Source organism: Apodemus sylvaticus, chromosome 4 (assembly GCF_947179515.1).
Source record: "Apodemus sylvaticus chromosome 4, mApoSyl1.1, whole genome shotgun sequence".
Classification (NCBI taxonomy): domain Eukaryota; kingdom Metazoa; phylum Chordata; class Mammalia; order Rodentia; family Muridae; genus Apodemus; species Apodemus sylvaticus.
In genome coordinates, this window is record NC_067475.1 from 88,606,785 (window position 1) to 88,633,657 (window position 26,873).

The window sequence follows — 26,873 nt, forward strand, 5'->3', positions numbered from 1 at the left end:
TTCTGATGCATGCTGGCTGTGATGTGAGGCAGAAAACTTTCCCGTCTACTGCCGTAATTCAGAGCTAAATTCCTATACTCATTGTAGCTGTCGGTGAGGATCTGCCCTGATATCTCTCTGTCCTGATAGACTGAGTTTCTTTGGCCCAAGTACATTGTGCCAGTTCGCTTGTCTGTGAGGCAGCAATGGATATTATTATCCTGATGCCGTGCTTCCACAGAGCACACATTGAGCATGTTTGACCAGTGAGTTACGAAGGAGAGGAAGCCATCGGGCCAGACGGAGTGTGATCCCCTATTTGCAGTCTCAGATGAAGTGGATGTTGCAATGGTCTTAGCAAAGGTACAGATTATATTGCATTACATATCTAATATTTTTCAAATCCCATTTCTACGTTTTTTAAAATTTTCCATTTGAAAAGGGAAGGCTCTATGATACGATAGAGTATGTTTTGAGATTGTGTGTATCATGGATGAAGGACACACAGCACCTTCATGGCTGGCCTCTTGTGGTGAACTGACCTTTATTTCAGTGATCCTCAAGAGTGTGTGACACACAGTTACTAACTGAGGTCCCCCGTTGTACAAAGAGCTCCTGAATGTATTCCTCCATCTGACTGAAACTGAGTAGCATCTCTTCAACCTTTCTTCCTCCCCCATCACTAGCCTCTCTCTCTTCATGAGTTTAACTTCTCCTACCATTTATAAGTGAGATCATGAAGCATTGTTTTTCTGCATATGCGTTACTTCTTTGAACATACTATCTTTCAGGCTTATCCATGCTACAAATGATAGGGCTTTACTCCATTCTCTCTGTATTTACTACTGTGTGTGTGTTGTCTGTGTATCTATGTGTGTGTCTGTGTATCTGTCTCTGTGTGTCTGTGTGTCTATATGTGTGTCTGTGTGTCTATCTGCGTGTCTGCCTGTGTGTATGTCTGTCTGTCTGTGTGTGTCTGTGTATCTGTGTCTGTGTGTGTCTGTGTCTATGTGCCTCTCTGTGTCTGTGTGTGTGTCTGTGTGTGTGTCTGTGTATGTGTCTGTGTGTGTGTCTGTGTATGTGTCTGTCTTTCTGTGTGTAGTCTGTGTGTATCTGTCTGTCTGTCTGTCTGCCTGTGTGTCTGTGTCTGTGTGTCTCTCTGTATGTGTGTGTGTGTGTATGTGTGTCTGTGTGTGTCTGTATCTGTCTATGTGTCTGTGTGTATGTTTGTGTGTGTATGTGTCATTTTCTGTTCACCTGTTAGTGTGCAGTTGGGTTGCATCCACGACTTGGCTGTTGTGATAATACTGCAGAGAGCAGGAGATACAGTGTCCCCTCATCACGCTGCTGTCAGTTCCTTCCTGTGCATGCACAGTGCTGGGTCCTGCGGTAGTTGTGTTCTATTTTTATGAGAGTTTTCTCACTGCTGTACTCATTTATTTTCTGCTTTTTTCTACAAAAGCTTCCTTTTTCTGGCCAGTTCTTGTTAGCATCTGGCTTCTTCTGATGGCCGTCCTGACATCCAAGTGGTGGTATTTATGATGTTCCGTTTGCTTTCTTCTGATGACCTGTGTGGAACCAGAACTGTCTTTCAAATACTCAACCACTTGTATGTCTTTTAAGAACTATCTATTCAGGTTCCTTACCTTTTTTTTTTTTTCTTTTGAGTTGAGTTTCTTGCATATTTTGAATACTAATCCCACATCAGATGTATGGTTGTGAAATGTGTTAAATTTCTCTGACTCTGTTGATGGTCCTGAGCAGAGTTCTACTCTGAGGTTATCCTGTTTTTCTGCAGTTGTATTTTGTGGCCCATGCTTTTATGAATCACAGACCTTCCTGAGAGCCATGATGGCATATTCAGGTCTTAGAAATTTTGGCTATTTTGAGCCATTTTGTTTAGAAGAGTCTAATTTTGTACTTGTGTGTACACACATGTGCACAGTACCCCCTCCCCCAGACTCTCAAATGCTAAGCAGACCTTTTGCCACTGTGTTCTCAGCCTCTCACTTCATTTTCTTATATGTGGGTATTACTTTTCCCAGTGCCATTTATTGATCTCAGTCTCCTCCTTGGGGCTCTGGGTGAGCTTGTGGTAAATCATTGGTCATATATATGTAGATACATTTCTAGGCTGGTTTTTTTTTTTCCTGTTAATTGTCTAGCTCTTAAGCTTTCCAGTATTACAGTGCCACAACAGTGTATTTTACTTTAAAAACACGAAATTAGCAAACAATAAAAAACAAAACCAATCAAAAAAAAAAAAACCAAAACAGAACAACAACAACAAAAAGAAATGCAATGCTGTTCCAAGTCACTGTGGAATAATTTTGCAAATTGTAACTTGGATCCTGTTGTTATTCCTTAGCTTATATCTAAAGAAATGGAGGCTCCAGCAAGCCTGGGTGATGTATGCAAGGACAGACAGTCACGGGCAGGGTCTGGCTAAGGACTGGCTGGGTGGTAGCTGGGCAGTAGAGTACACACTGGCCGGGCTTGTTCAGTCTGATTACCTACCCTGCCTGAAACATCATCCCAGATTTCCTGCAAAATTTGTATTTTGTTCCGAAATTCAGAATACTACCGCTAGTTTCAAGTTTTCTCAGTGTTAAAGAAGGAAAAGAAGTCACCAGATTTTTAGAGGGAAGATTCCACCTTAGATGCTTTTCTGGAGGCCTGTGATGTAGAGAGTGGGAAATAAATATTCTTGCATCTTTAGATTCATTCCTCCTCCTGTATCAATCGGATTGCCTGGATGGGACCACACACAGATACCAATGTAAAAACCTCCATCAAGACTATTAGACAAACTGTGGGCTGTAGGAACAGCAACTCCAACAGAAGGGAGTTTATGAGCCCCAAATAACACTGTGCTTTTAAGACTGAAGATAATTTTAGCCTCTCAAGGATCTTGCCATGTCGTCCTGTTGTCTCATTTTGCTGCACTGTAGTGAAAATCCCTCCCTGGACTCACACCCAGACGCCCTGCTGCAGTCTTCTTTACTGGGAGAAGACTTTGCATGTGCCCATTCCTCCTTCCTGTGTGGACCCTGAGGTCCCAGCAGCGATTGCCAAACAAGCTGGCTACACTTTATAACCCTGGTTCCAGAGCAGCCCACACCTTGTTATGGCAGAGAACTTTGGGCTCTGTGGAGGAGCATCTTCCTCCTCCTCACCTTCCTCTGCGGCATATTCTCTGCAGCGAATGGCTTCCCAAGATGAGACTCACCATTCCAAGGACTCTCTGCTCTCTCCTGACTTCTAGAGAATCTTGGTAATGATCCTGTTGGAGGTGGAGGGGGTTTTTAGGAAAACAGTAGAACGTAGTTTTGAGTGAGGTGAGAGCCGTCCCGTGAAAGGGCACCGGCACAGACGTAGATTGCTAAATGCACACTGCATCCTCAGGAGAGGTACTGCATCCCCAGAACTACGGATAGATGTTTGGCTTATGCTTCAAAGGAGACTCCAAAGTCATGACTGTGAAGCAGGGATTCTTCAGAAACCGACTCACCTGTTATTACAGTGGAGTACTTGGTTAGAAAAAAATGATTATTTTAAAAGTCTCCAATTCTCCAAAATCAAGTGGATCCCTCCACCCCAGCCCCTGCCGGAAGTGCCCTCACCTCTGTAAATGATCTGTGTTTGGTGAAGCTGCCTCCTTCTTTGCTGCTCACTGTCATGGGCAGGTCTGAAAGAGGCCAGCCTGAACAGTATCTTACGTTTCTGCCATCCATAGCCTTTCTGGGATCCGCTTGAGAAATAAAACATTTGGGAATAAGTAATACTATTGGTACTTGAGACCTTGCAAATCATGCAAGATGGGAAAAGCAGATGTTGAATTATTTTTGTCTTTTGTCCTAGAAAAATGGCAGCGATGAAGATTTCTATATTTAAAATCTGCTTCCTTCAGAGAGCATGTGCATTCATTTGCTAAGAGGCAGTAAGGAGCCACACTTGTCAGCGGTGACCTTCTCTGCTTTCCCTTCCTTAAGACCCCTCTCTGCGTGCCACCACTGTGGGGCTGTTGATTAAACCTCTGGAGCTAGAGGACTGACTGTTAGAAACCTCAGGCATCCTATGGTGGACACAATTCTTTTGGGAGAGGTAGAAATTCAGTGGCTCACTTGAACCAAGAGAGGCCTTCCAGGTGTAACCAGAGCCAGACCAAACTGGGAGTGTAGCCAGCTAAGTGTCTTAATTGTTGAATGGAGGTTGGTGTTTGGTTGATTGTTAAACATTAAAGATTGACCAGGAATCACTGGAGTGAGTGTGCGCATGTGTGTATCTGTGTATACATAGCTGATTGACCTTTTCAGAGGTTGTGCTTATTCAGATGTTTAAATGTCAACTGAAAATATCATTGTTCATCAACCAATGATAACTTAATGATGGAGAACACAATTGAATGCAGATAGATTTTCAATTCTGTTAATTTATTCTCATGACATTAAAATTCAAATTCACGTGCTGAGACATTAAAATACTTTAAAATGAAGGACTGGAAGCTTGCTTTCCTTTACTATTATTTCCCCCTCCTAGAGGTTGGGGGAGCTGTCTGCTGCTGGTGTAGGACACTGTGCCGGAGATTATTTCAAGCAGTTGATTGGAACACTTATTTGTCCACAGGATAAGTTTTTGGTAAAATGTAAATTTCTTTGCTGAAGATAAATTTTAATCTTCAGAAGTGAAAACAACTTGCTTACATGATTTTCCCCAACATGCACACTCTGTAAACAAAACTGTTCCTGGCTTCTATTAGCTGTCTCACTTAGTTTTTTTTTGTTGTTGTTGTTGTTGCTGTTTTTTTTTGTTTGTTTGTTTTGTTTTTTTCCATTTTCTTCAGCAATCGATAAGCCTTGGAGAAGGAGACTTCCAGAATCTCATTATCTCTGCCTCCTCTCCTTGGACACAGGACTGACTGGTCTAGGTCCCTAACACCAAGTTCAAATAGAATAGGACAGCTGTGAATTTCCTTGTAATCCCCAGGTCTAGTTTGTAGTTTCCGTGTTAGGAGGTACTTATTACTTTAAGAACATTGAGTTATTATTGTCTTGAGTGGGTGCATGCCTGTGGAGCGTCCACGTGGACACTTGAGGAGCAGGGTCTCCCGCCATCTCTAGGGAGGTCTTGGGATTTGAACTCACATAGTCACTCTGAGCCGTCTTGATAGCCCTGTATTCTTTCAAGCCCTGTATACTTTCAATACCCCAATTAAAAAAAAAAAAAAAAAAAAAAAAAGACCTAACGGTTGCTTTGCTCTTTTCTGTGGAAAATATCCAAGGAATTTTTAACCACAGAGCAACCTGAACCTTGCTCTCCACTCACATGTCATAAAAATCCATGGTTTGAGATAAGCCAGCGCCTCAGGGTAGGTGACCTCAGAGGGTGTCAGGGTTACCTCGCCTCCTCAGCTTCCACGTGGACTTAATGAAATCACCACCCCAGAGGATTGCTTTTCTTTTGGGTGTTAATTAGTAACTTTGGGAAAGTATTTACACATGATTTAAATAGATATTTAAGTTTTTGTTGACGGTTTGGTGGTCTGGTTGCCTAACTTTTAAGTGTGCTGTCATGTCCCTAGGGCATGAGGGACCAAACCCCTCTGTGGTATAGTGACCTGGGCTTTGTTCTAACTGCTCTGGGCTGTATCAGCCCCTGCAGGTGGAGAGGCTGGTTAAAATACTAATCCCTTTTATCACCCAGCAGGGGTGCTGGGAATCAGACCCAGGGGGCCAGGGGAAGTGTCCCCCCCCAGCAGAGGTGTGACAAAGAACCATTGTTCTCTCCTGGATCCTCAAAGATCTGAATTTGTGACCCGAGGTACATATTATATTTATTCTGAGTCCCAAGAAAGGGTTGTTGGTCCATTCTGCCACCTTGTGGCCATTTTGAGGATTGTCCCAGTCCATTACAAGGCCGTTCCCAAAGTTCTCTTCAGATACTGAAGGCTGATTTCTCCTGGCGTCTCCCCACCCGCTTCAAGAGTGCTCCAGGGAGCACGTGGAGCCCCAGCAGAGACGACGCCTCTTCTTTCCTTGTATCCTCCTCCCTCCCCCTCCCCCTTCACTTGGGAGAAGCGTGTGTTTTACTGACTGTCAGGTTTGTCCCTGGTCATAGTGAGAAGGCAAAAGATGAAGAGATTGTTGGTGCTTTACCTGAATGGGGTGGATGGGGCGACCTGACTGAAGCACTGAGAAGGTGCAGACTCGCCCTGCCGGGATAGGCACCGTCACCTTCTTCAGGGTTGCTTCCTAGCTGTGGAGAAGTCTGGACTCTTCCTGTGTGACTTGAGTGTGGTCTGTGGATCTCTCAGAAATGATGTTTGCAGTATTGCACTAACTTCTGTGGGACACATTTTGGGAAATACCGCTAGCAAGGGTGTTCATAGAGAACATATCTGTCAGGGAGCTGCTGCTCCTCTGTGGACTGAATTAATGCAGGGAATACAGGTTCTTCAGTGGTGCCTTAAAACTGCTGTAACTAGAAGAGAGTTTTAGAAGAAGCCATATACCACCCTGAATTTCAGTTATCATCTTCAGATGAAAAAGTATACAAGAGTGGTAGTAAAGTAGACTGGCTCTTCCAGAGAGTTTAAGTGTCTGCAGTGCAGCTTGGGATATGTAAATTTTGTGTGTGTGTGTGTGTGTGTGTGTGTGTGTGAGAGAGAGAGAGAGAGAGAGAGAGAGAGAGAGAGAGAGAGAGAGAGTGTGTGTGTGTGTGAGAGAGAGAGAGAGAGAGAGAGAGAGAGATGACACTCTTGAGCATCCAGAGAGGAAATCTTGCAGTGTGCTGTTTAGCTTTATGTTCCTACGTGGTCTATATTGGAGGAAAAATAAGGTGGCTGCTTTGAATAAATCAAGAATTTCTTTCTTCTCTTTCCAACAAGGTCATTTGGAGCTATAGTGATTACAGATGATAAACTGTACATTGGCCACATTTCACTTTAAAGCTGATAATAAACACCTGGATTTAGGGTTAGTGAATGTAAGCTCAGTGGTAGAGTATGTGCTCAGTTACAGGGCCCTGAGTTCGGTCCTGAACACCAAAATTATGTAACAATAGCAATGGTGGTTAAAAGCCTGAATTTAAAAAGCAGAAAACTCTAAGTCAGGTGTTATAGTGCACACTTTAATCCCCGGACACTCAGAAGGCAGAGGCAGGTGGATCGCTGTGACTTCAAGGCCAGCCTGGTCTACAGAATGTGTTCTATGACAGGTAGGACTACAAAGTGAGATCCTATCTCCATCAAAAACCAACAAAACAGAACAAAAAGCGGAAAAACTGTTGGGGCCCTTTGAGAAGCTTTATAAAATATTTCAGTTGACTTTTTGGGCATATATAGATGCTTGCAGATTAAAAATTCTGATGTATGTAAATGTTTCAGGAACATTAGATCTTTTAGCAGGAGTGTAGTCACTTAGTCACTCTTGATTTCCTAAACTTACCTTTTTTTTGGGGGGGGGGGCATGGTATGTGCCCCGTGTTGCTATGGAATTATGTATAGTTGGGGCCACACAGCCTGCCCTGTGCATTTATTGTTTTGCTTCACAAATATGTTCTCAGTCACATTCTAGGGTCACATACAGGGGGAAGGAGAGGTGGGACTTGATTCTGCCCCAAGGATTATATTCTCTCTCTTCCCTCATTCTTAGTATAGCCGTTGCATACATATGTTTTAGTGTGGAAATCTTAGGGATCTTGTAGATAGAATTTCTAACCTGAACCTTCATCTTGGGAGACACAGGCACTTTGCTGCACTGTCTTCTTATCCCGTTTGGCCGTAGACAGGAGCCCGAGCCCTGAAAAAGTAGCTCTTCTTCTCCTCGTGAATGACGCTGGAGACAGTCTCTGAGTCATTGCTTGTGAGCATTTGCTCGGAAGGATAACTTACATTTATGTCTGAGGACTCCCAAGGGAGAGTGTGCTGCCATCAGTGCGATTCCTGCCCTGTGACCACTGTCTGGGCAAGTGCATGTCTCTCTCTCCTCCTTATGGCCAAGTCCACAGACACTTGTCACCTGGCTCCAGACTGTCATAGGTTTGCTGATTGTCACAGCATCTTGGGCCTTCATTCTCTTGAGTTAGCGCTCAGAGCCAGCTTATTTCTAAAAATGTTAAGGCACCCAAGTATATTATGTAAGGTATTTACATACTCATGCATATATCAAACACCTTTTAAAAGGAAAGTCCTTTTACTAACAATGGAGATGAAATAATTACCCTCTTTATTTCAGTCGTCATCATCCTTTTCCTTACTTAACCCTAGAGATTAAGAATGCACCCCAGTCCCTGGGGGGGGGGGGCAGGAGGTTGGGGAGGAGTTCTTTCCCTCAGTGTGCCAGAGGTCATATTAAATATGCTGTATGCTGCTGTAGTCCTGGCGCTAGCAAACTGGAGGCCTTGAAAGCTAGCTCTGAGTAGACTGCATGTCTGCTGTGCTGTCCTTTATGTTCACAGTGAGTCTCCAGAGAGGAGGAGTGCACACTTCGGGTGTGGAGACTCCCTGCCTCTTCCCTGTGGGGATCCCCTGTTCTTGCAGCCACTGAAGAAAGTATTTAAGGAAGCCTTTGTTTTTAAAAAGGGACTTTATTCGTCATGGGAAGACTTCATTCCAATTGGCCCTTCAGTCTCATTGTCTTGGTAGCAGTGCTTTTATAACTTTAATCTCCTTTGAAATGGCATCTATTTTTGTAAAACGGATGTCCTTCCTAGGGTAGAAGGAAAAGCTTATTGTTCTTAAAAAAATTTGCTTCCTGCTGACAGCACCATGTTCCTGTTTGTGCTCAGAGTCCAGAGACTTTTAGGGAAAGTAGCTTACAGTTTTAAAGGGTCTCGTGTCTGTGGAGTCTGTCTAGAAAGTACAGTTGGGGTGTGTGTGGGAATGTCTCAGTTGGCACATCCGTTTCCTAAGAAAGTGGGAACTGGAGTGCTTTAGGTGATTTAGTGAATCTGCATTTTGTTTTCTACGAGTTTGTTGAAAACTTCATTTGCTGACTCTGTATTGAGAAAATGAACTTTGTAAGCTACAAATATACTTTCCTGAAGGCCATGTGTACCTTGGATAGTCTTTCTTTGGGATGTTACAGACATGCTTCTGTGCAATTCTTGCCTCTCGGAAAAAAGGGTCCCACTCTTGCCTTTTGGTGGTCTCAGTTACAGTCCATAGCAGTCCATAGTCACGGGTGAAAGGAGCGTTTGAGAAAACCTCAAGTACAGATTGTTCCTTCTTTCCTTTGTTGTGTATTCTCTAGCTTACCTGGAGCCATGTTTTATCTAGCTATCCATCCATCTTTCCCTTCCTCTCTCCCTCTCTCCCTCCCTTCCTTCTTTTCATTCTTTCGTTGGGTCGAAGAGCAGAGGTTTTCTGATGAACACCAAACTGTGTCCTTAAGGTTCAGTGACACATTGCTTGTTGGTTAGCAGCTGGGGGGGGGGGGGGGGCGGGGCACTAATGTTCATATAGAAGCTACTTATTGCGGTATCTAGTTCAAGTTAGACATGTTCTGGTAGGAGAACAATGTAGACTAACTCTGTCATCTATCATACTGTAAGCTCCTTGAGCATAGACCATTTAAACACATTTCTTTTGAGACAGCTTACCAAGAGTAATAGAAGATCCGGGTTGTGTAGCCCATACCTTTAGTCCTAGCACTTGGGAGACAGAGGCAGGCAGATCTCTGTGTTTGAGGCCAGCTTGGTCTACAGAGCAAGTTCCAGGACAGCCAGGGCTACAAGTAGAAACCCTGTCTTGAAAAACAACAACAAAAGTTAAATCTGTAAATCTATTTAAATCTGTAAAATACAAGAAACAGCTGGAGCAAGTTCAATACCCAACGCCCCCCCCCCCGCCCCCCCCCCCGTGGCCCCCAGACCTTTGTAACTGGAGTTCCAGGGTACTCAACAGCGCCTCTTCATGGCCTCCATGGATATTGCACATGCAAGGAAAACACCCATACAAATAAAATACAACAGTCCCACCTAAAACAAAACAAAACCAAAAACGAGAAATACCCGAAACAAACAACAATCCCTACCCCATCCCCACCCAAATGTACATAAAGCAGAAGTCTATGGTCACATATTGCTTCAGAAGCAATTAATTTAGAAGTAACTTAATTTAGAAGTAACTCCCACGAACATGGTGATTATGTGCGATGTTTAATTTATGCAGTTAGGTAGGTTTAAAAGGAAATTCTGCTTTAAAACATGCTGCCAGGTATTAGTAGTGTGAAACAGTCAGTCTGTAACTCCCTTCCTATAGTCTGTGTTGTGAGCTGCAGGCTCAGTAACAAATGCCAAAACATGCTCTTATGTCAGACAGAGTCTGTATTCCATTGTTCTCTGTTTACAAGCTATGGATATTGTCTTAAGATAAACAGTGGTGGTAATTATTCATAGGTTATATGTGCTCTATATTTATGCGATACACGTCGACTAACTTAAGTGTCTTGGGCACTCAGTGTGAACTTCCTGCTGGATAATGCCTGTACATCATTTTGTGAATTTTCCTTGGGGGGAAAAACAGTATAGGCGTCAGGCAGATTGTAAGAGTCTTGCAGGCAGAGTCTTGCAGGCAGCTTGGTGGGAAAACACGGGATGATGGTTGTACTGCACACATACAGGTCTCCTTGACCTGAGAAGGGCAAGCTGTGTGATTTGTGGTGGGTTGTCACTTTTTATAGCTGTTGCCTAAAAGGGGCAAGTTTAATCTGCAGACACCTTCTAATACCCTTGTTTTAGATTTTGACAGATTTAGAGAAGATTCCTATTTATATTCTTGTTATCATGAACTGTTAAATGTTACACTGTCCACGTTACACTGGACTTCTGTAGTATTGACTGCTTTTTGGCTCTTTATATATGACTGTGAACAGGACATCACATTTTTATCTATTATGAACTTTTGTGAATGACTTGGAATCTTTTTTCTTTTATCCCAAGCTAGAAGGCAAAAAGGAGAACATTTCTTTCCTTTTTTAAAAAAATCTAAATATAAGGCATTTATTAAGTATTAAAAGTTAAGTTCATATCTGAGTTTTAAGTGACTATAAAATAACATATTAATATTGAGAAAGTAATTCAAATAATCATCTTGGTAGATGCCCATACTTTGAAAGGAAAATACTGTATTTGCTATTTTGATATAAGTAGCAGAAAGCATGTAATAAAGAAGAGCTGGTGAAGAATTTGCTTTGATTAGTTTGAGTTTATTTTATAATTCAATAGGTTTTGTGTATATTCTGAAGGCAGTTGTAATGAATAGTATTTGGATATACTAGCTTTTCTTTGAAAATGTTAATTTTTAATGTCAAAGAATATATATACACACACACACACACACATATATTCTTTTTATAGGACCTATTGTTTAATTTGTAGCATGTCATTTTAGAAAAACTTGTTTTCCTGACAAGCCTAATAATTCTATTCTTTTCTTTGGACAGGACCTGGAGATAGTGTATTCCTATTTACATGGTATGGAAGCCTTATCCAACCTGCGGGAGCACCAACTAAGGTGTGTATGCAGTTTTACTAATTTAACAGTGATAGAAATGCTCTATGTTCCTTCGTTAGTAAGACAAGCTTAAAGAAAATGTAGCGCATGGATACTCTGCTTGAGGTAGTAACCCCTGCACTTGCTTTGATATGTTTTGCATTTTGCAGGATTGAGTTCAGTTGCAGTCACATACATTTTAACTTTTCTGTATAGTAAGATTCTTGTACTCCCCGCGCCCCCCCCCCCCCGCCCCCCCATGTCTGCCACTACTTCCCGCCAGTAATGAGCTTTGGTTGGTACAAACACCAAAGCGGGTGGTGTTTGCTATTCCTGGTCTTTATATGCATATCTGCGTCTGTCTACAGCTCAGCACTCAGATGTGTTTTAAAATATTCAGCAAGTGATTAGGCTTACTGCTTTAGTATGGTCTAGATCTCTGAAGAATATACTTACAAGTAGTAGCTAGCTGGCTCCTTGGAGGGCAGTAGGTTTTTATCACACTGATACCAATGGGGTATGCTCATATAAATATCTTCGTACTTCTGTTGTACAATAATTCACTAGTTTCATTTATAGTTACCCAAATTTCATCATAAAGAGGTACTTGGTTTTAACTGCAATAGGAAGTAAAGGAATGTGTGAAGACAGTTGCCAGCTACGATAGAATGAGGTCTTATTCTTATTCTTTCCGTTTTGTCTAGTTGTGATGCCAGCCATTTTTAATTATGAAAGGAATACCCTTTAAACACTAATTAATTTGTGAGCATGTCAGTTTCATATTTGTCTGTTAATTGAAAAAGTATCAAGAGGATTGAATGTTTCTCAAATTAATTTTTTAATGAAAATCATTTAAATTAAACTCAATTGTAGATTAAGTGTTTAAAAATTTAGACAGGTTTTTATTAGAAAAAACAAAGCTGGGATTTTTGAAGATGGCTCAAAAATTGTAGCGATAGCAATTTTTAAGGTGTTTAACTTTCGTTTTCTTCTTTCCTTACTACTACTCCTCTTCCTTTTCCTCCTCTTCCTCCTCCTCCTCCTCTTCCTCTTCCTCCTCCTCCTCCTCCTATTCCTCCTCTTCCTCCTCAGCGGAGGTTTCAAAATAGGGTTTCCTTGTGTAACATTGGTTGTTCTAGAATTTGCTCTGTAGATCAGGCTGGCCTTGAACTCACAGAGATCCTTCTGCCTCTGCCTTCCAGGTGCTGAGATTAAAGGTGTGCACCACCACCGTTGGGCTCCTTTGATATTTTGTGATGACAGTTTTCCTAAGGAAAACATTCAAAAGTACAAGTAATACCAAACTCAGACACTTAACAGCTAGCTTCAAAATTACTTACTTTCTGTCATTTCTGAGGTGATTCTTGGATAGAAATACTGATTACTTCAAGAGTTTAACAGTCTAGCCTTAGACTGATTAACTCAAGAGCGTAACAGTCTAGCCTCAGAACTGTTTCAAAGCTCTGTAAGATTTGTTGGCATTATTACGTGGGTGAGCCCTTCAGATGTCCAATTGCTTTTGCGTGAGCTGAGCAGTCTCGTTTCTAGCCAACAGCCTCGCCTGAGTGTATGTAGTTTTAGGACAGATCAGAGATGGGCTCTGTAGCAGAAGAGGTTCATATCAACCACGGGCTGGCTGGAGTAAACTTCTTCCATTTCTGGGAAAATGCATATATTTCCTTGAGGTAAATTCTTTTCTTCTGAGTTTTGTTAAGTAGATTTTACCCTAGGCTCCAAAGGAGACCTCTCTCTCTCTCTCTCTCTCTCTCTCTCTCTCTCTCTCTCTCTCTCTCTCTCTCTCTCTCTCTCTTTATGGAAGTACACAGTAGCTGTCTTTAGACACACCAGAAGAGGGCACCAGATCTCATTACAGATGGTTGTGAGCCACCATGTGGTTGCTGGGAATTGAACTCAGGACCTCTGAAAGAGCAAGCAGTTAGTGCTCTTAACCACCGCCATCTCTTCAGCATGCCATGTGAGGTTTCATTTACCCAGCCCAGCTCTGGCTGGTTTGAGAGAGCAGGAAAGTGAGTGGGCACTTCAGCAGGTGCCTCTGTGTGCTGTCAGAGCCCATACATGGCACCTTAACCATTCAAATCTTCAGGTATATTTTTTCCGACACAATTTTACCTTTTTTCTGATGTTTAAACAGGTGAAGAGTTGCATGTTTGCTGTGTAAAGCAGTGCGGTGGTTAGGAGCAGAGCTCAGAAAGCTCTTAGGAACAGACTCGTACCTGAGCACTCGATGATCTTTAGTGCGGAGATCCCTCCCCTTTTCTGCTCTGATGGGGCTCAAACTCTGGGCCTTATATTTAATAGAGCGACTCTACCTCAGAGATATGTGCCCAGCCATATTTAATGTTAGAAACAAAAATCCTGTTGAAGCGCATTATGTTCCTCAGCATTGTGAATTAGCAATTATTATTTTACAGACACATCAAGATCGTTAAGGAATAACAAAGTCATAGTTGCCACACTCTTTGGTTCTCAGGGATTTCACACTGCTTTTGCTTAACCACATCTCCTGAGCCTCTGCTTTCACATCTGTAAAATGTTGTCATGGTGATTACTAAGTTGTTTTCTTTTTCTTTCCCATTTGGTGTTTGTTAGAAGCTTCAAACTTTGCAAACGAAATTTGGTAAAGTTTCATAGAAAAGTCCTATTTATTTCAATGTTGTAAACATTAATTTCTTTCCTACCCTGTGGGAGGAATCCAATCACATTCTGAGAACAGAGAGAAAGACCTGTTTCAAGAAAACACGTGATAATTTTGGTGAAGCAAACAAATCTTTGTAGTGCAAATGTTAAAAATGTAAATATACAGACAACATGAAGAAAAAATAATTATAATCTTCTCTGTTAAGAGCGTGATTCTGGGCTGGAGAAATGGCTCAGTGGTTAAGAGCACTAACTGTTCTTTCAGAGGTTCTGAGTTCAATTCCCAGCAACCACATGATGGTTCACAACCTTCTCTAATGGGCTCTGATGCCCTCTTTTGGTGTGTCTGAATATAGTGACAGTGTACTCACATTCATAAAATAAAGATAAATCTTACAAAAAAGAAAAGAGTGTGATTCTGCTTTCTGTATTATGTAACCTCAGGAGGTCTAGCTCCCAAGAACAGCTAAGGGTATTTTGGAACATCCTGGTCCCAGCGTATGAGAACCAGCTCCAAAGTACAGTGAGGGCAGACAGGCAGGCAGGCAGGCAGGCAAGCCCAGGACTTCCATAATAGAACTGTAGTCCCAGCGGTGGCAAGACTAATGGACCTGCGTGAATTAGGTCAGATGTAGGGTGCTTACAAATCATTCAAGATGGAAGTGATTTCATTCCAGTTGGGTTGGACCTGATTTTTCTTAAACTAATACCCAGGGTATTAGCATCTGGGTCAGTGTTGTTAGAATTCTATATTCTGCCTACATGGTTTTGAATATTTGAAGTATGCTGAGCTACTACATCAAGGGAAACAGACCAACCAGTATTACTTAGGGGCAGTCATGGCCATTTTGATTCAAGATGGCTGTAATCATGCCAGGTTGAATCCTTGCTTGCGGGGATAGCAGGAAGAGTAAGGAAAATGAGCACTGGAGAGGTTTTTTTTTTTTGAGGTCAGCAAACAGGAGGGTATGCCAGTGTGCACTGGTTGGGGAATAGCAGTTGTTCAGAATGAGGTAGTGCCGGGATGTCTCCCTACAGAAGCCTTTTCTTGAGAAGAAATAGTCACACTATCATTCCTGTGTGTTTTGGAAAAGTTTATTGGTATATATATTGGTTATATAATAAGACACTTCTTGATGATGTTCATGAGAAACATTTTGAAAAATTAAATATTCATATTTTCAGTTTTTTAAAATAAGGCTTCTATCAGCTGAAATAACAAACCCTTTAGTTCTAAAGTCTCCATTTGCTCACTCTTCATCAAAGTACCGAGTCAAAAAAGCCAGCATTGACTTGAAATTCCACACTGTTCAGTGCCATTTGTGTTGAGCTGTGAATGATGTTATCACCTTTTACATTAATAGGTTTTCCTTTCTGACTTGGGTTTCTACTCCTTCTCTAATGTATTTACCGTGGAGGCCGCGCTGTGCCTGCATGCCATTTATAAAGTATGAAGTACTTACGCCATAAAGTGCGCGTGGGAGCCTGGCTCCCATTCGAGGGTTCATTTTCCAGTGCTCAGGTGGAGCTGTGAGTTTGGGAAACAGGTGGGAAACAAATTAAACAGATTTTAATTTGCTTTGTTGAACTCTAGTGCCATCAACACCCGTTTTGAAGATAAATAATTTAAATGAGCATATGAAGTGATAAACTTGAAATTCCACCCCATGGCTCATTCGAGTTGGTTCAAACGGCAAGTGTGTGACATCACTGTCCTTCTTTCTTACAGGTTAATGTGCGAAACTGTGAGATATGAGAGACACGAAGCTAATGAAGTTCTATACTAGTAGGTATTCCTTCCTGATTCTGTGTTGTATGGTGCAGTGGCCAACTCCTTCAAGTGTCACGGAGGATTAGCAGAGCTGGCTCAGTTAACCCGGCCTTTCTGGGGGATGGGGCTTGGAGAAGTTAACTTACTTTCCATATTGAGAAATTTGAGCCGTTTTAACTGTTCGCAGTAGTAAAGTGGCTACTTCTCGTTTGTATTCACCTCTCCCTTGTGGTAGAGATGGGCTTTGTATGTTGATCCTTTCAATTTCCTGTCCTTGTGAAGTAGGAAGTAGTTCATAGTCTTCCTGATAAAATAATCAAACCTTCCCATAGCCGTGGCCAGTGGCTCAGTCTAGGAACAGGAAAACGAGCTTTTTCATCTTTTATTTTTATACTTGTACTAATGTTTCTTTGAAGATGTGGATTGTATTTCTTAAAGACTGACAACTGGCTTTTAGAGAGTGTGGCACACCCAGAGGAACACACACTGACAACTGGCTTTTAGAGAGTGTGGCACACCCAAAGGAACACACACTGGTATTGGTCTCCCTAGTTGGTGATATTCACGGTGATGGCTGCAGGGCTGACTCCATCCTGCTCCTCATAGACTTACTAAATAGTTACTCCTCAGGCAGATTACAGGGAGTGCTTACGGAAAGAGGAAAGACAGTTGTCCTCTGAAGGAGTTCATAATTGCCGCAGGAGACGGAAATGGAATAACGGGAAACATGTCAAAATTGGGATACGAGGGGACAGAAAGATGTGAGGGAGGAGAGAGCCCTCAGATGTTGGAGCCCTTTGAGGCTAGGTCTCAGAATTGTGTTCCGCAGACTGCAGAGTCCTTGGGTGGGGGTTGGGGGGTGGGGGGAGAGGGAAACACATTATTAACAGTGTGTCAGAGATGCACGTGGGCACAACAGATTGTCAGGGATGCAGCTGGAGGGCCTCCCTCAATGCTCTGGAGCTGCGGCAGTTGGGAGGGAGGTGCCCGGGGAAAGTGAAGGGCGCACTTCACTGAGTGTATCACTGGAAACTGTGGCTTGACATCTCTGCACGAAGCAAGAGTCCCTAGCTGCTGAGCTATGCCTCCAGCCCCGTAGGTCTCCTTTAACCTGTAGCTACAAAGCCCTGTGACCAAAGGCCCCCAACCCTGCCTACTCTCCCAAAGGCCATGCCCATGGATCCATGGGCACTAGAAGGTTATGTCAAAGTGAGGGAATGTGAAAGGAAGTAGCTGAGAAGCTAGCCGCAGGAAGATGGAGGGAGAGCCTAGACGCATGGGCGGGGCTCGGATTTGGAGAAGTTGGTGGGTTGGAATTGGCATCATTTCTTAGGCTGTAGCGTATGAAACTGATTGCTGTGCATGCAGCTGTTGTAAATGTTTTCAGTGGCAAAGTGTGTGCAGAAGTTAACCAAGGAATAATTGATAACAAGAATTGACCACAGAAAGAAAAGTGACTTTAATGTAGTTCTGAAGAGGCTGTGAGGTGTAAGTGACTACAGTTCTTGCTCCTTGTGGAGCCTGTGGAGTAGGCTGGCATACGCCCAGGCTGGGGTCTCCCGTGAATGTCATTATACACACCGAGGCGGGTCCATGCGGGAGACGCTAGCTTTCTGTCTTTTTGTCCTTCGTCTCTGATGTGTGATTTGCCTGGGAGCTCAAGGCACGCGTCCAGCACATACCTCCTGCATGCTCCAGGAAGTGCTCCGTGCGCGTTGCCTTAGTGTATTTGCTTTGTAGGTGTCTCTCGAGCAGCGGTTCTCATCACCCCACATGCAGGAAGCTTTGAGGTGACTGGGCCTCATCTAGCTCCCATAACCTAAATGGCATATGGACTTGAGGCAGGGTCTTGGGTTTTGCAGATTTCCCTCTTGCCTAGGTCACCAGGATTTCCCCTTTTGTACCAATTTGTCTGAGTCAGGGTTCCTGCATGCATTATGACCAAGAAGCAAGTTGAGGAGGAAAGGGTTTATTCAGCTTACACTTCCACATTGCAGTTCATCACTAAAGGAGGTCAGGACTGGAACTCAAGCAGGTCAGGAAGCAGGAGCTGATGCAGAGGCCATGGAGGGATGTTTCTTACTGGCTTGCTTCCCCTGGCTTGCTCAGCTCCTTTTCTTATATAACCCAAGAACACCAGCCCAGGATGCTATCACCCACAAGGGGCCCTCCCCCTTGATCACTAATTGAGAAAATGCCCACAGCTGGATCTCATGGAGGCATTTCCTCAGCTGAAGCTCCTTTCTCTGTGATAACTCCAGCCTGTGTCAAGTTACACAAAAACCAGCCAGTACGCCATGGCACCCCCAAAATAATAATGGTCTTGCATATGACAGTGACCTCTCAATCAATCACTGCCTGCCACTGTCCTCTGATAGTAACAACCAGAACCTGCCTACACAACCGTAGTTCACTGGCAATGATTATTTATTACCATTTTTCTTAGAGGTGTGCCAGTGTCTTTAAGAATCTTTGGCATTTGTTTTTATACTGCCGGCAATGCCCGTTCATATCCTAGTAGTATTGAACGGGATGCATTTGACTGGGCTGTCCCTGTCACTCACATATGTGCCTTTAGAGTTAGGTGTCAGTGGTGCTGAGTAATGAAAAATCTGGGGACTCACGAAATCTCGATTTCATAAGAATAAAAATTCATGGAGTCTAACTGCAGAATCACACAGTTGGGTTCTTGGCATTTTGCTGATGTACTTACAAAGTGTCAGTGAGGCATTTTCTTTTGTGGTCCTGTAGCAGGCAGGCTTCTGCTCTTGCCAGTTTGTATACGTGCCATTTGAAACTTCAAGAGCAGCTGTGCTTGACATTTATGTAAATGCACGGTGTCCTCTTGGGAGCTTCTCAGAGGACCTCTGAGGGAAGTAGCTGCTCCGTTCTTCCTGGAGATTGGTCTGAAGAACAGTGCAATAAGAATAAATATTGGGGCTGGAGAGATGGCTCGGCTGTTAAGAGCACTGACTGCTCTTCCAGAGGTCCTGAGTTGGATTCCCAGCAACCACATGGTGGCTCAAACCATCCGTAATGGGATCTGATGCCCTCTTCTGGTGTGTTTGAAGACAGCTACAGTGTAGTCCCATATATAAAATAAATAAACAAATCTTAAAAGAATAAACATTGAAGACTTTCAAACTTTGCACTGATGAGCACGAGATGACTAGCTATATTCATCTACATGTGCTATATATGCTCTGTTTGTGTGCTATGGCTTTAAGAATTTCACCAGGTCCGTAGGGCATCCTTTGATCCAACACTATGCTACATTTCCTCCTCTACAGAATGGAAGCAGTAGTGTTATTTCTCCAGAGTAAGATGCACATAGTCCTTCTACCGGCAACTCTTCTTAGGGTGCATGCATCTCTGCTGAGGGCGTGAGCACCCCTTCTTGGGGCTCTTGCATTCCTCCTGAGAGAGTGTGCATCCCTACTGAGGGCAGAGGCCCTCCTTTCCAGTGCCCTTCTCAGGGTGTTTACACCTCTAAAGAAGGCTCAGGAGTGTTAGCTGCTGGTATCATTGTTACTATCAGCATTATTTGGAAAGTTTATATTTTATTTTGGTCCACCAAGGTTTTAGCAGCTTTAAGGTTTTGTTTTCCTTAAGACAGCGATGCCATAACTCTTTTTGTGTCATAACTCTTTTTTTTTTGTTGACTTTCACATAAGTCAACAATATGCCACTGGTCACCATTTAAGTTATGTTGATATTAGAGCTAGAGCTCTAGTTGCAATAAAATAACATTATTTTTTCCTCCTATTTTTGGAGGCTGTTGAGGGCTGAGCTGTAGTTGCAGACATGGTTGCTAATGCCTTGGCCCCTGCGGCTGGGAGGCTGAGACAGGGACGGGGCAAGAATGAGGCTGGCCTGGGTTACAGCACGACGCCCTCCCTGGCAAACAAATAAGTTACACAAAGAATTCGAACTTTTACACAGCAGAAACCACTTTCAGGTTGGTCCTTTCAACTGCCTTGCCCTGGTAACATGCTGATTATTTTACTGTCTTGGGGAAACTAGGGTGGACACTGTAAATTCCTAGGCAGAGCGACCTGTCTGCTGCTGTGATACATACCCTCATGAAATGCAGTGCTGGGGAGAAAGAGTTTGTTAGCCCACAGTTCCAGGTTATAGTCCATCCCAGTGTTGAAGTCGCAGTGCCAGGAGCTTGTCATAACTACTGACATAGCTTCAGTCAGGAGCAGGGAGACGTTAATGGGTTGCTCTCATTTGCTCTTGCTCGGTTCCATTTCTGTATAGTTCAGAACTCCCTGCGTAGGTACTGGTGCTGACCACAGTGGGCATTGGTTAGCTTCATTAAGACAGCCGCCTACAGGTACCCACAGGCCATCCCCTCACTGAGAGTGTCCTCTCTAGTAATTCTGGGTTTTATCAAGATGACAGTGAAAGCCAGCTGTTGCAGGAACTTAATTTAGATTGTCTGTGACATTTTAATCTGAGGGTTGGGAAGATGAATCAGCAGGTAGAGTTCTGGGCATGTCCCTGAAGGCCTGAGTTCGAATTACAGAGCAACTGTAAGGCTGGACACTTGAGTGCACACCTCTGTAATCCCTGCACTCACACCGTGAGATGGGGGTGGAGACAGGGGAATGTGCAGCAGCGGGTGGGCTAGCCTGCTATGCACAGGCAAAACAACAAGGAAACCTGCTCCATATGAGGCAGAAGCAGGGCGGAACACCGGGGCTATTGCTCTGACCGCCACACGTGCTGTGTAGCATATGTGTGTACTGCATTTGCATGTATGAATGTGCACACATGTGCTTGTGTCTCATACACAAGGTAAAAATAATAAAAAATAAAATCTAAGTAGAAATGATATACACATTAGAAACCTTTATAAGAGAATAGTGAAGAATCACAGCATAGTATCAAGTAAATGGAGGGCCATCAACTGGAAATTTGCTGAGAAATTCTTAGGCTAGGCTGTCTCAGTGCAGTACTGGGACTGAGGTTATTGGTTTTGGTTTTTGTTTTTGTTTTTATTGCTTTTTTTGACTGAGTTCTTAATGTCATTCTACTCTAGCTTTTCCTAACTGGCTGACTAGCTTCATCATTTGCATTTATGGGACAATTATATTTAAAACCTGTATCAAGAAGTGAGCCACTGGAGAAAGTGTACACACACACACACACACACACACACACACACACACACACACACTCACCCTATATCCTCAATGTGTGCATCTGTGCCTCAGTGACCTTTTCCATGTTCAGATCTGACTGAGTGCTTAGATTTCCAAGTTTTCATAGCACTTTAAGGGTTTAGCTCTGTATTTCAGGAGAGGAAATTGTTCCACTGTGAAACAGCTGCTGTGGGGCCTCTCAGTCTTGCTAAAGCCTTTTCATTTAAATCTGTAGTGTGCAGTTCAGAGAGACTCAGCTGAGTGCTGTCTGCAGTTAGCAGGCTGTTTACTGGTGTGCTTGGCTTTCTGGTTTGCGGGCAGGTACCTCCACGTTGTCCTTCTCCACCTGCTGCTCTTGCTGATGTGGCCTGGGGCTTTGCTTCCTTCTCTCCAGTTCCTGCCTCTGTCTCTCCTGCCTCCAGCAGGGAGAGAGGTCTTTTCCCACACAGAGTGGCTCCCATTCTCTGTCTCTGCTTACAGGCTGTAAGCTGTCTGAGATCTCCCATCACGGAGAGATTTCTCCTTCGGTCTCTTCTCCACCTCCAATAATTGCATACATAGTCTCTCTTTTCTGCAAGTGGCCAAGCTTTTAGTTTTCATTGTAGTCTTTGTAAATCACAACGGAAGTACTTCATCTACTATTTTATATTGAGCTGCTTTACCTCTCGGAAAAAGGCGTGGTCTCCTTTCCCTTCTCACATAGAGATACATAACTGCTACTTCGAAACATCTCCTTTGTCTAAGTTTTAAGACTTTTTTTTTCTTTTTTCTTTTTTTCTTTTTGTTTTTTTTGAGACAGGGTTTCTCTGTATAGCCCTGGCTATCCTAGAACTCACTCTGTAGACCAGGCTGGCCTCGAACTCAGAAATCCGCCTGCCTCTGCCTCCCAAAGTGCTGGGATTACAGGTGTGTGCCACCACCGCCCGGCTCAGTTTTAAGACTTTTAACCCACACTTATGTGTATACAAACAAAATGCTAAAAGTAAGATTTTAATTTATTTGAAAAAAAATCCTGTTATCTTTAACAAATTAACTTTAGATGAGACTATTGATCTGCAGGCTGGCATGTTTAATGTAGGCATTTTTGTCTCCAGTGGTCTATGAAACTGGCAAGTGAACAAAAGCCATGATTTGATGCTCATCCAGTGACGGGGTTTGCCTTATAAGCACTTGGAGCACTGTCGACCGACCGGGAATGCTACAAGCCAGTTTTCAGGGACAGGTGGGGCTTTGATTAGGTCTCCAGGTGTGTGTAGGTTATCTCTGACAGCTCTGAGAGCTGAGTTACTCCTGGGGAGAACGGGGCTCTTGTTATCATGTGTAAATCACTGCCCTGTGGCAGTTTCCAAGTTAATTTTCGGGTTTGACTACTTGTTTAAATTTGCCTGTTCCTCAAGCCCTTGGATGTGCACCTCTGCAGAATGTAGCTGCTTCATTGATTTGATTTATTGTAATACATAGACAGTTTTATCATAGTTGTTGAAAAAATGTTCTCTGAATAACTTCATGACTTCTAGTGCAATGTTCCATTTCATTTTCAAGTGACTTCTGTTGGCTTAATGCCAGCATGAAGAACCCACGGAATGCCTGCCTGGCTTTGTTACTTTAGTATTTTATATTGTTCACTCTGCTGTTTAAATGAATTTTCACTTTGTCCCCTGTATTTTCAATAGAAGACTGAAAATCGTTGTATTTTGACCAGGCTTTTTAGCTCTTTCTGATCTCGATTTTAAACTTGTCATTTAGAAAAGTGAGAGCTGCAGTGGTGAGTCTGTTCCTTTGGTTACTTAGATTCATTCATTCATTCATTCATTCATTTATTTCACTCACTCACTTTTGAGACAAGTGTCATTCTTTAGCCTGTGTTTGTTTTGGAAGTCCAGGCTCAGACCCGCAGTGATCCTCCTGCCTCAACCTTCTGAATGCTGGAAACATGGGTGTGTCATTTCCAACTTTTGCATTGGCTTTTAAAACATGAAGTGAATTTCCTTACAGTTTAGCACTTTGGGGAAACAGGAATTACCTTCTACCTTTTAAATGTTATTTTTATATAATGGGCATTACCTTTTACATCTATTTTAGTATGTTAAACTATATTATTTTATAATAAAATACTGCTTTTGAAGGTGAAAAGTAAAAATTACATTTTTTAAAATTTTAACTCTTAGTTGAGTTCTTTCTGAAATACATAAATAACTGTATGTAATGAAATGATGTTTGCAAGGGTATTTTTTTTTTTTTTTTGGCTTGATCAGTTACTTGGCCGTGTGGCAACAGTTTTTTATCTGTTGAGCTTTAGCCTGTCTCATTAACTACACAACAGTAATTGATACAGATTTCATCTTTGAGTTTATAGCTTCAAATCTTAATCAAAGCAGCAAAAGAAACACAGTTATCAAACTTTGTAATAAACAGTAATCGACTCACTATGGTGAAAAAAGACTGCAATTACTGTGTGTCTGGAGGGGCATCTGCATGCTGGCAGGCAGCCAGGGTTAGAACTTTCTACAGCAGGGAACACTGTGTTCACAGGAAGCCCTGCCCAGCTCCTGCAGTAGCTGTGCATTTGGAAGAGCCTCTGGGGTTCTTGGTCTTGAAAACCCTTGGACAGGAGGAGTCTCAGGATGATTCATCATAGATACTCAAGGAGTTTTGCCGGTCGCTTTCCCTGCTCACAGTCATGCATTTGAGAGTACAGATCTAAGCTGGTCAGAAGGCCAGAGTCACACACAGCTGAGCGAAATGCAAGCTCCCGGCTACACTTGGGGCTCAGTTAGGCCCGAGCCAGCAGCCAGTCAAGGAAGCAGGCACTCCTCTGGTTTTGGTAGCTGTTGTCCCTGCTTGCTGTGGCACCCTTTAGATGATGTCTGCTTTTCCCGGGTTCCCGCAGCCTGTGGTTACAGTCTCACACCAAGTGTGCTTGCCTTCGCCTGTCTCCCACATTGACACATGGTCACCGTTGGGCCGTGTGATGGGGAATCATGGTACATGGTCCTTCCTGCCCCGACTACTAGATGTGACAGCCTCCCTGGCTCCATGTCTTGCTGGCTCCTGGTGGGATGCCAAATGCCCACTCAAGTATAGAGAGATTTCTCGGATCCCTCTTGCCGGTGCCATGGCATTGTGACAATCTGCTCGGAGAGCTCTGGATTCTGTTTGGCTACTGTGACTCTAGCCTGACACTTTCTCTGGCTGGCAGTGTTGAGATGAAGGCTGTGTGAGCCTCCGGGTCTTGTATGTTCAGAGCCCTCCCCTGGCACCTAGCCTCCTCTCTCCCAGCCTGTGTGTCATACCTTCACTGTCAATAGAAAAACTTGCCGATTGGCCTCTCCTTACACGTCCACATTGTATTAGCTGGTCAGGAGAGTTTTTAGAAGTTGCTGGCCTGGTAGTGACTGCCCCGCCCCCCCAACTTGATCAGTTTTTTTTGTTTTTGTTTTTTTTTTTTTTAAATAGTGTTACTCTTTCAACATCCTCAGAACCATTTACAGAAGTAGCCTCCTGGTCTAGCAATGTGCAAGGCACACTCTGATGTAGAGACACTGCCACCATGTGGATCAGGAGGGTATTGCGAAGGTCTCTGAGCTTAACTTTGACTTGGATGAGGAATTGCTCCATATTGTCCTGTTCATTAAGAATATTCCTAAAGGGCCTGCAGAACAGTTTAGTTAGTAAAAGTGCTTGCTGCCAAAGCTGATAAAACCTAAATGATTCTCCCAGGGCCCTCATAGCAGAAGGATAGAATCTGCTTCTATATGGTGCCCTCTCCTAATAAAATAAATGCATATAATAAAATACTTTAAAAATGAGGCCTGTTTTAAAAACAAACAAACAAACAAACAAACATTCTAGCTAGCTGTTGATGGCTTTTGCAGACCTGCTTGTGGTTGAATACAACAGGAGGCGTCTTTATAGTTTAAAGTTGTTGGCCCTTTGCTTGGACAGTCCCTGAGCTAGCTTCTAATGCCACGGTCCTGCCATGCCATCTCCCCGTGTGGCTCTCACTGCCTGCCTGCAGCTCCACTGTGTCCGATGTGCTGTTGTCTTCCATGTCTCCTTTGATTCACCTACCTCCACCTTCATCCCTCTGCGTCCCTGCCTGCCTGGAAGTCTCCTTACTTCCTGCCCCAGCTAAGGATTGCCAACTCTTTATCATAACCAATCAGCAGTGAGACCATACCTGGCTCATCTCTTTGGGTTCCTAAGGTATTGAGGGCTTCTTGAGCTTGACTTTCTAGGTGGGTGTGGAAGGACATTTACACATAGGAAACCGAGTGATAGGCCATAGAAACGACAGTGCCAAAATCCTGCCAGCACTTAGCTCTGTTCTGGCACAGTGCTCAACAATTGAAAATACAGAGAGACACCTTACTACAATGTCAGGAAGGTCACCCCAACCACCAGCAGTCGGGTGTCACAGAGTGCGTGTATTAACAACACCAAAGAGAAGAGTTAGAGCTGTAATGGGAACACCCTAAGTGATTACTTGCTACCTCGGTGACTGTGCCAGATGAGCTGAGGGAGGCCAGGAGGAGCGTGACACACTCTGACAGAGAGGTGCTCAGCCACGCAGAGGAACTCCAGTGATGTCAAAAAGTTAGAAAAGGTACTGTCAAAAGCAGAAGCATCAGGTTTCTTCAAAGACTCTGAGGGTTAGGTAGAAAAAAAAAGGTGTGAGTGTGAGCTGTCAGCTAGCTGGACAGAGGTAGGAGGAGAATTAGTGGTTTCCTCCCCCCCCCCCCGCCCCCCCAGTCTCAGCTGGCAAAGCTGAACTGATTTAAGCTGTTGTATTAAAACTTTGTAAAGAAGCTGGTGATGCCTGGTCTAGGTTGAGGACCTAGAACTGTAGAATTTAGCTTATTTAGGATCTTGCAGTCAACAGGACAGAGAGTACCCCCAGCCTGGAGCTTTCTGACTAGCGCCAGATCTTCCTGCATGTGGTGTGTTCAGGGTACCAGAGAGCTGTGATTATAACACAAGTGTGTCATGGTTTCCATTACTTGAGCATTGATGCTGAATATTGCTGGGTAGGCACACAGTTCTGATCAATGGGAGGGCCATGTCTTACTCAGGATTTCTATTGCTGTGATGAAACATGACCAGAAAGCAGGTTGAGAGGAAGCGTTTACTTGGCTTACACTTTTGGATCATAGTCCATCATTGGAAGAAGTCAGGACAGGAACTCAAGCAGGGCAGGAACCTGGAGGCAGGAGCTGATATAGAGGCCATGGAGGGATGCTGCTTACTGGCTGCTCCCCATGGCTAGCTCAGCCTGCTTTCTTACAGAACACAGGACCAGCATCCTAGGGATGTCCCCACCCAGAATGGGCTGGATCCTCCCTTGTTAATCTCTGATTTAAAAAATAGCTTTCAGCTGGAGCTTATGGAGACATTTTCTCAGTTGAGGTTCCCTCCTTTCAGATAGCTCTCTAGCCTGGGTCATGTTGACATAAGAGCAACCAGCACAGGCCATGTCAGTGAAGTTGGAGGCAGAGATAAAGCTTAGAATGAGGCATCACCAGAAAGGCAGTGCACGAGTGTTCACTGAATGGGACAGGTGCTTGTTCACAGAGTCCCATCCATTTGATAAGGTACACACATCTGGAGGGTGGCACAAGCAGCAGGCCTCCCAGCAAAGTGGCAGAGTTCCGATTAGAGCAGACTGGCTCATGAGAAAGCACAGTGGAGAATGAGGTAATGCCATCCCAGTTAGGGACTCAACAATGCAGGCTGGCTGAGCATGAGACAGGACAGGTCATCTACAATGGATTTCAGTTTGATTATTCAGGGAGGTGTCACGAGCGATTTGTGATCTGCTTAC

The 26,873-nt window shown here is 43.5% G+C and overlaps 1 protein-coding gene across 4 annotated transcripts in view; it reads left to right on the forward strand.

Moving 5' to 3' along the window:
• Nucleotides 1–26,873, forward strand: part of Rapgef2 (Rap guanine nucleotide exchange factor 2) — a 227,044-nt gene that overhangs the window by 57,985 nt on the left and 142,186 nt on the right. For all 4 annotated transcript variants that reach the window (XM_052180330.1, XM_052180331.1, XM_052180333.1 and 1 more), the window contains exons 2-3: nt 11,424–11,494; nt 15,861–15,917. In XM_052180330.1, coding sequence (XP_052036290.1) covers nt 11,424–11,494; nt 15,861–15,917 — 128 coding nt within the window. The remainder of the gene's footprint in view (nt 1–11,423; nt 11,495–15,860; nt 15,918–26,873) is intronic.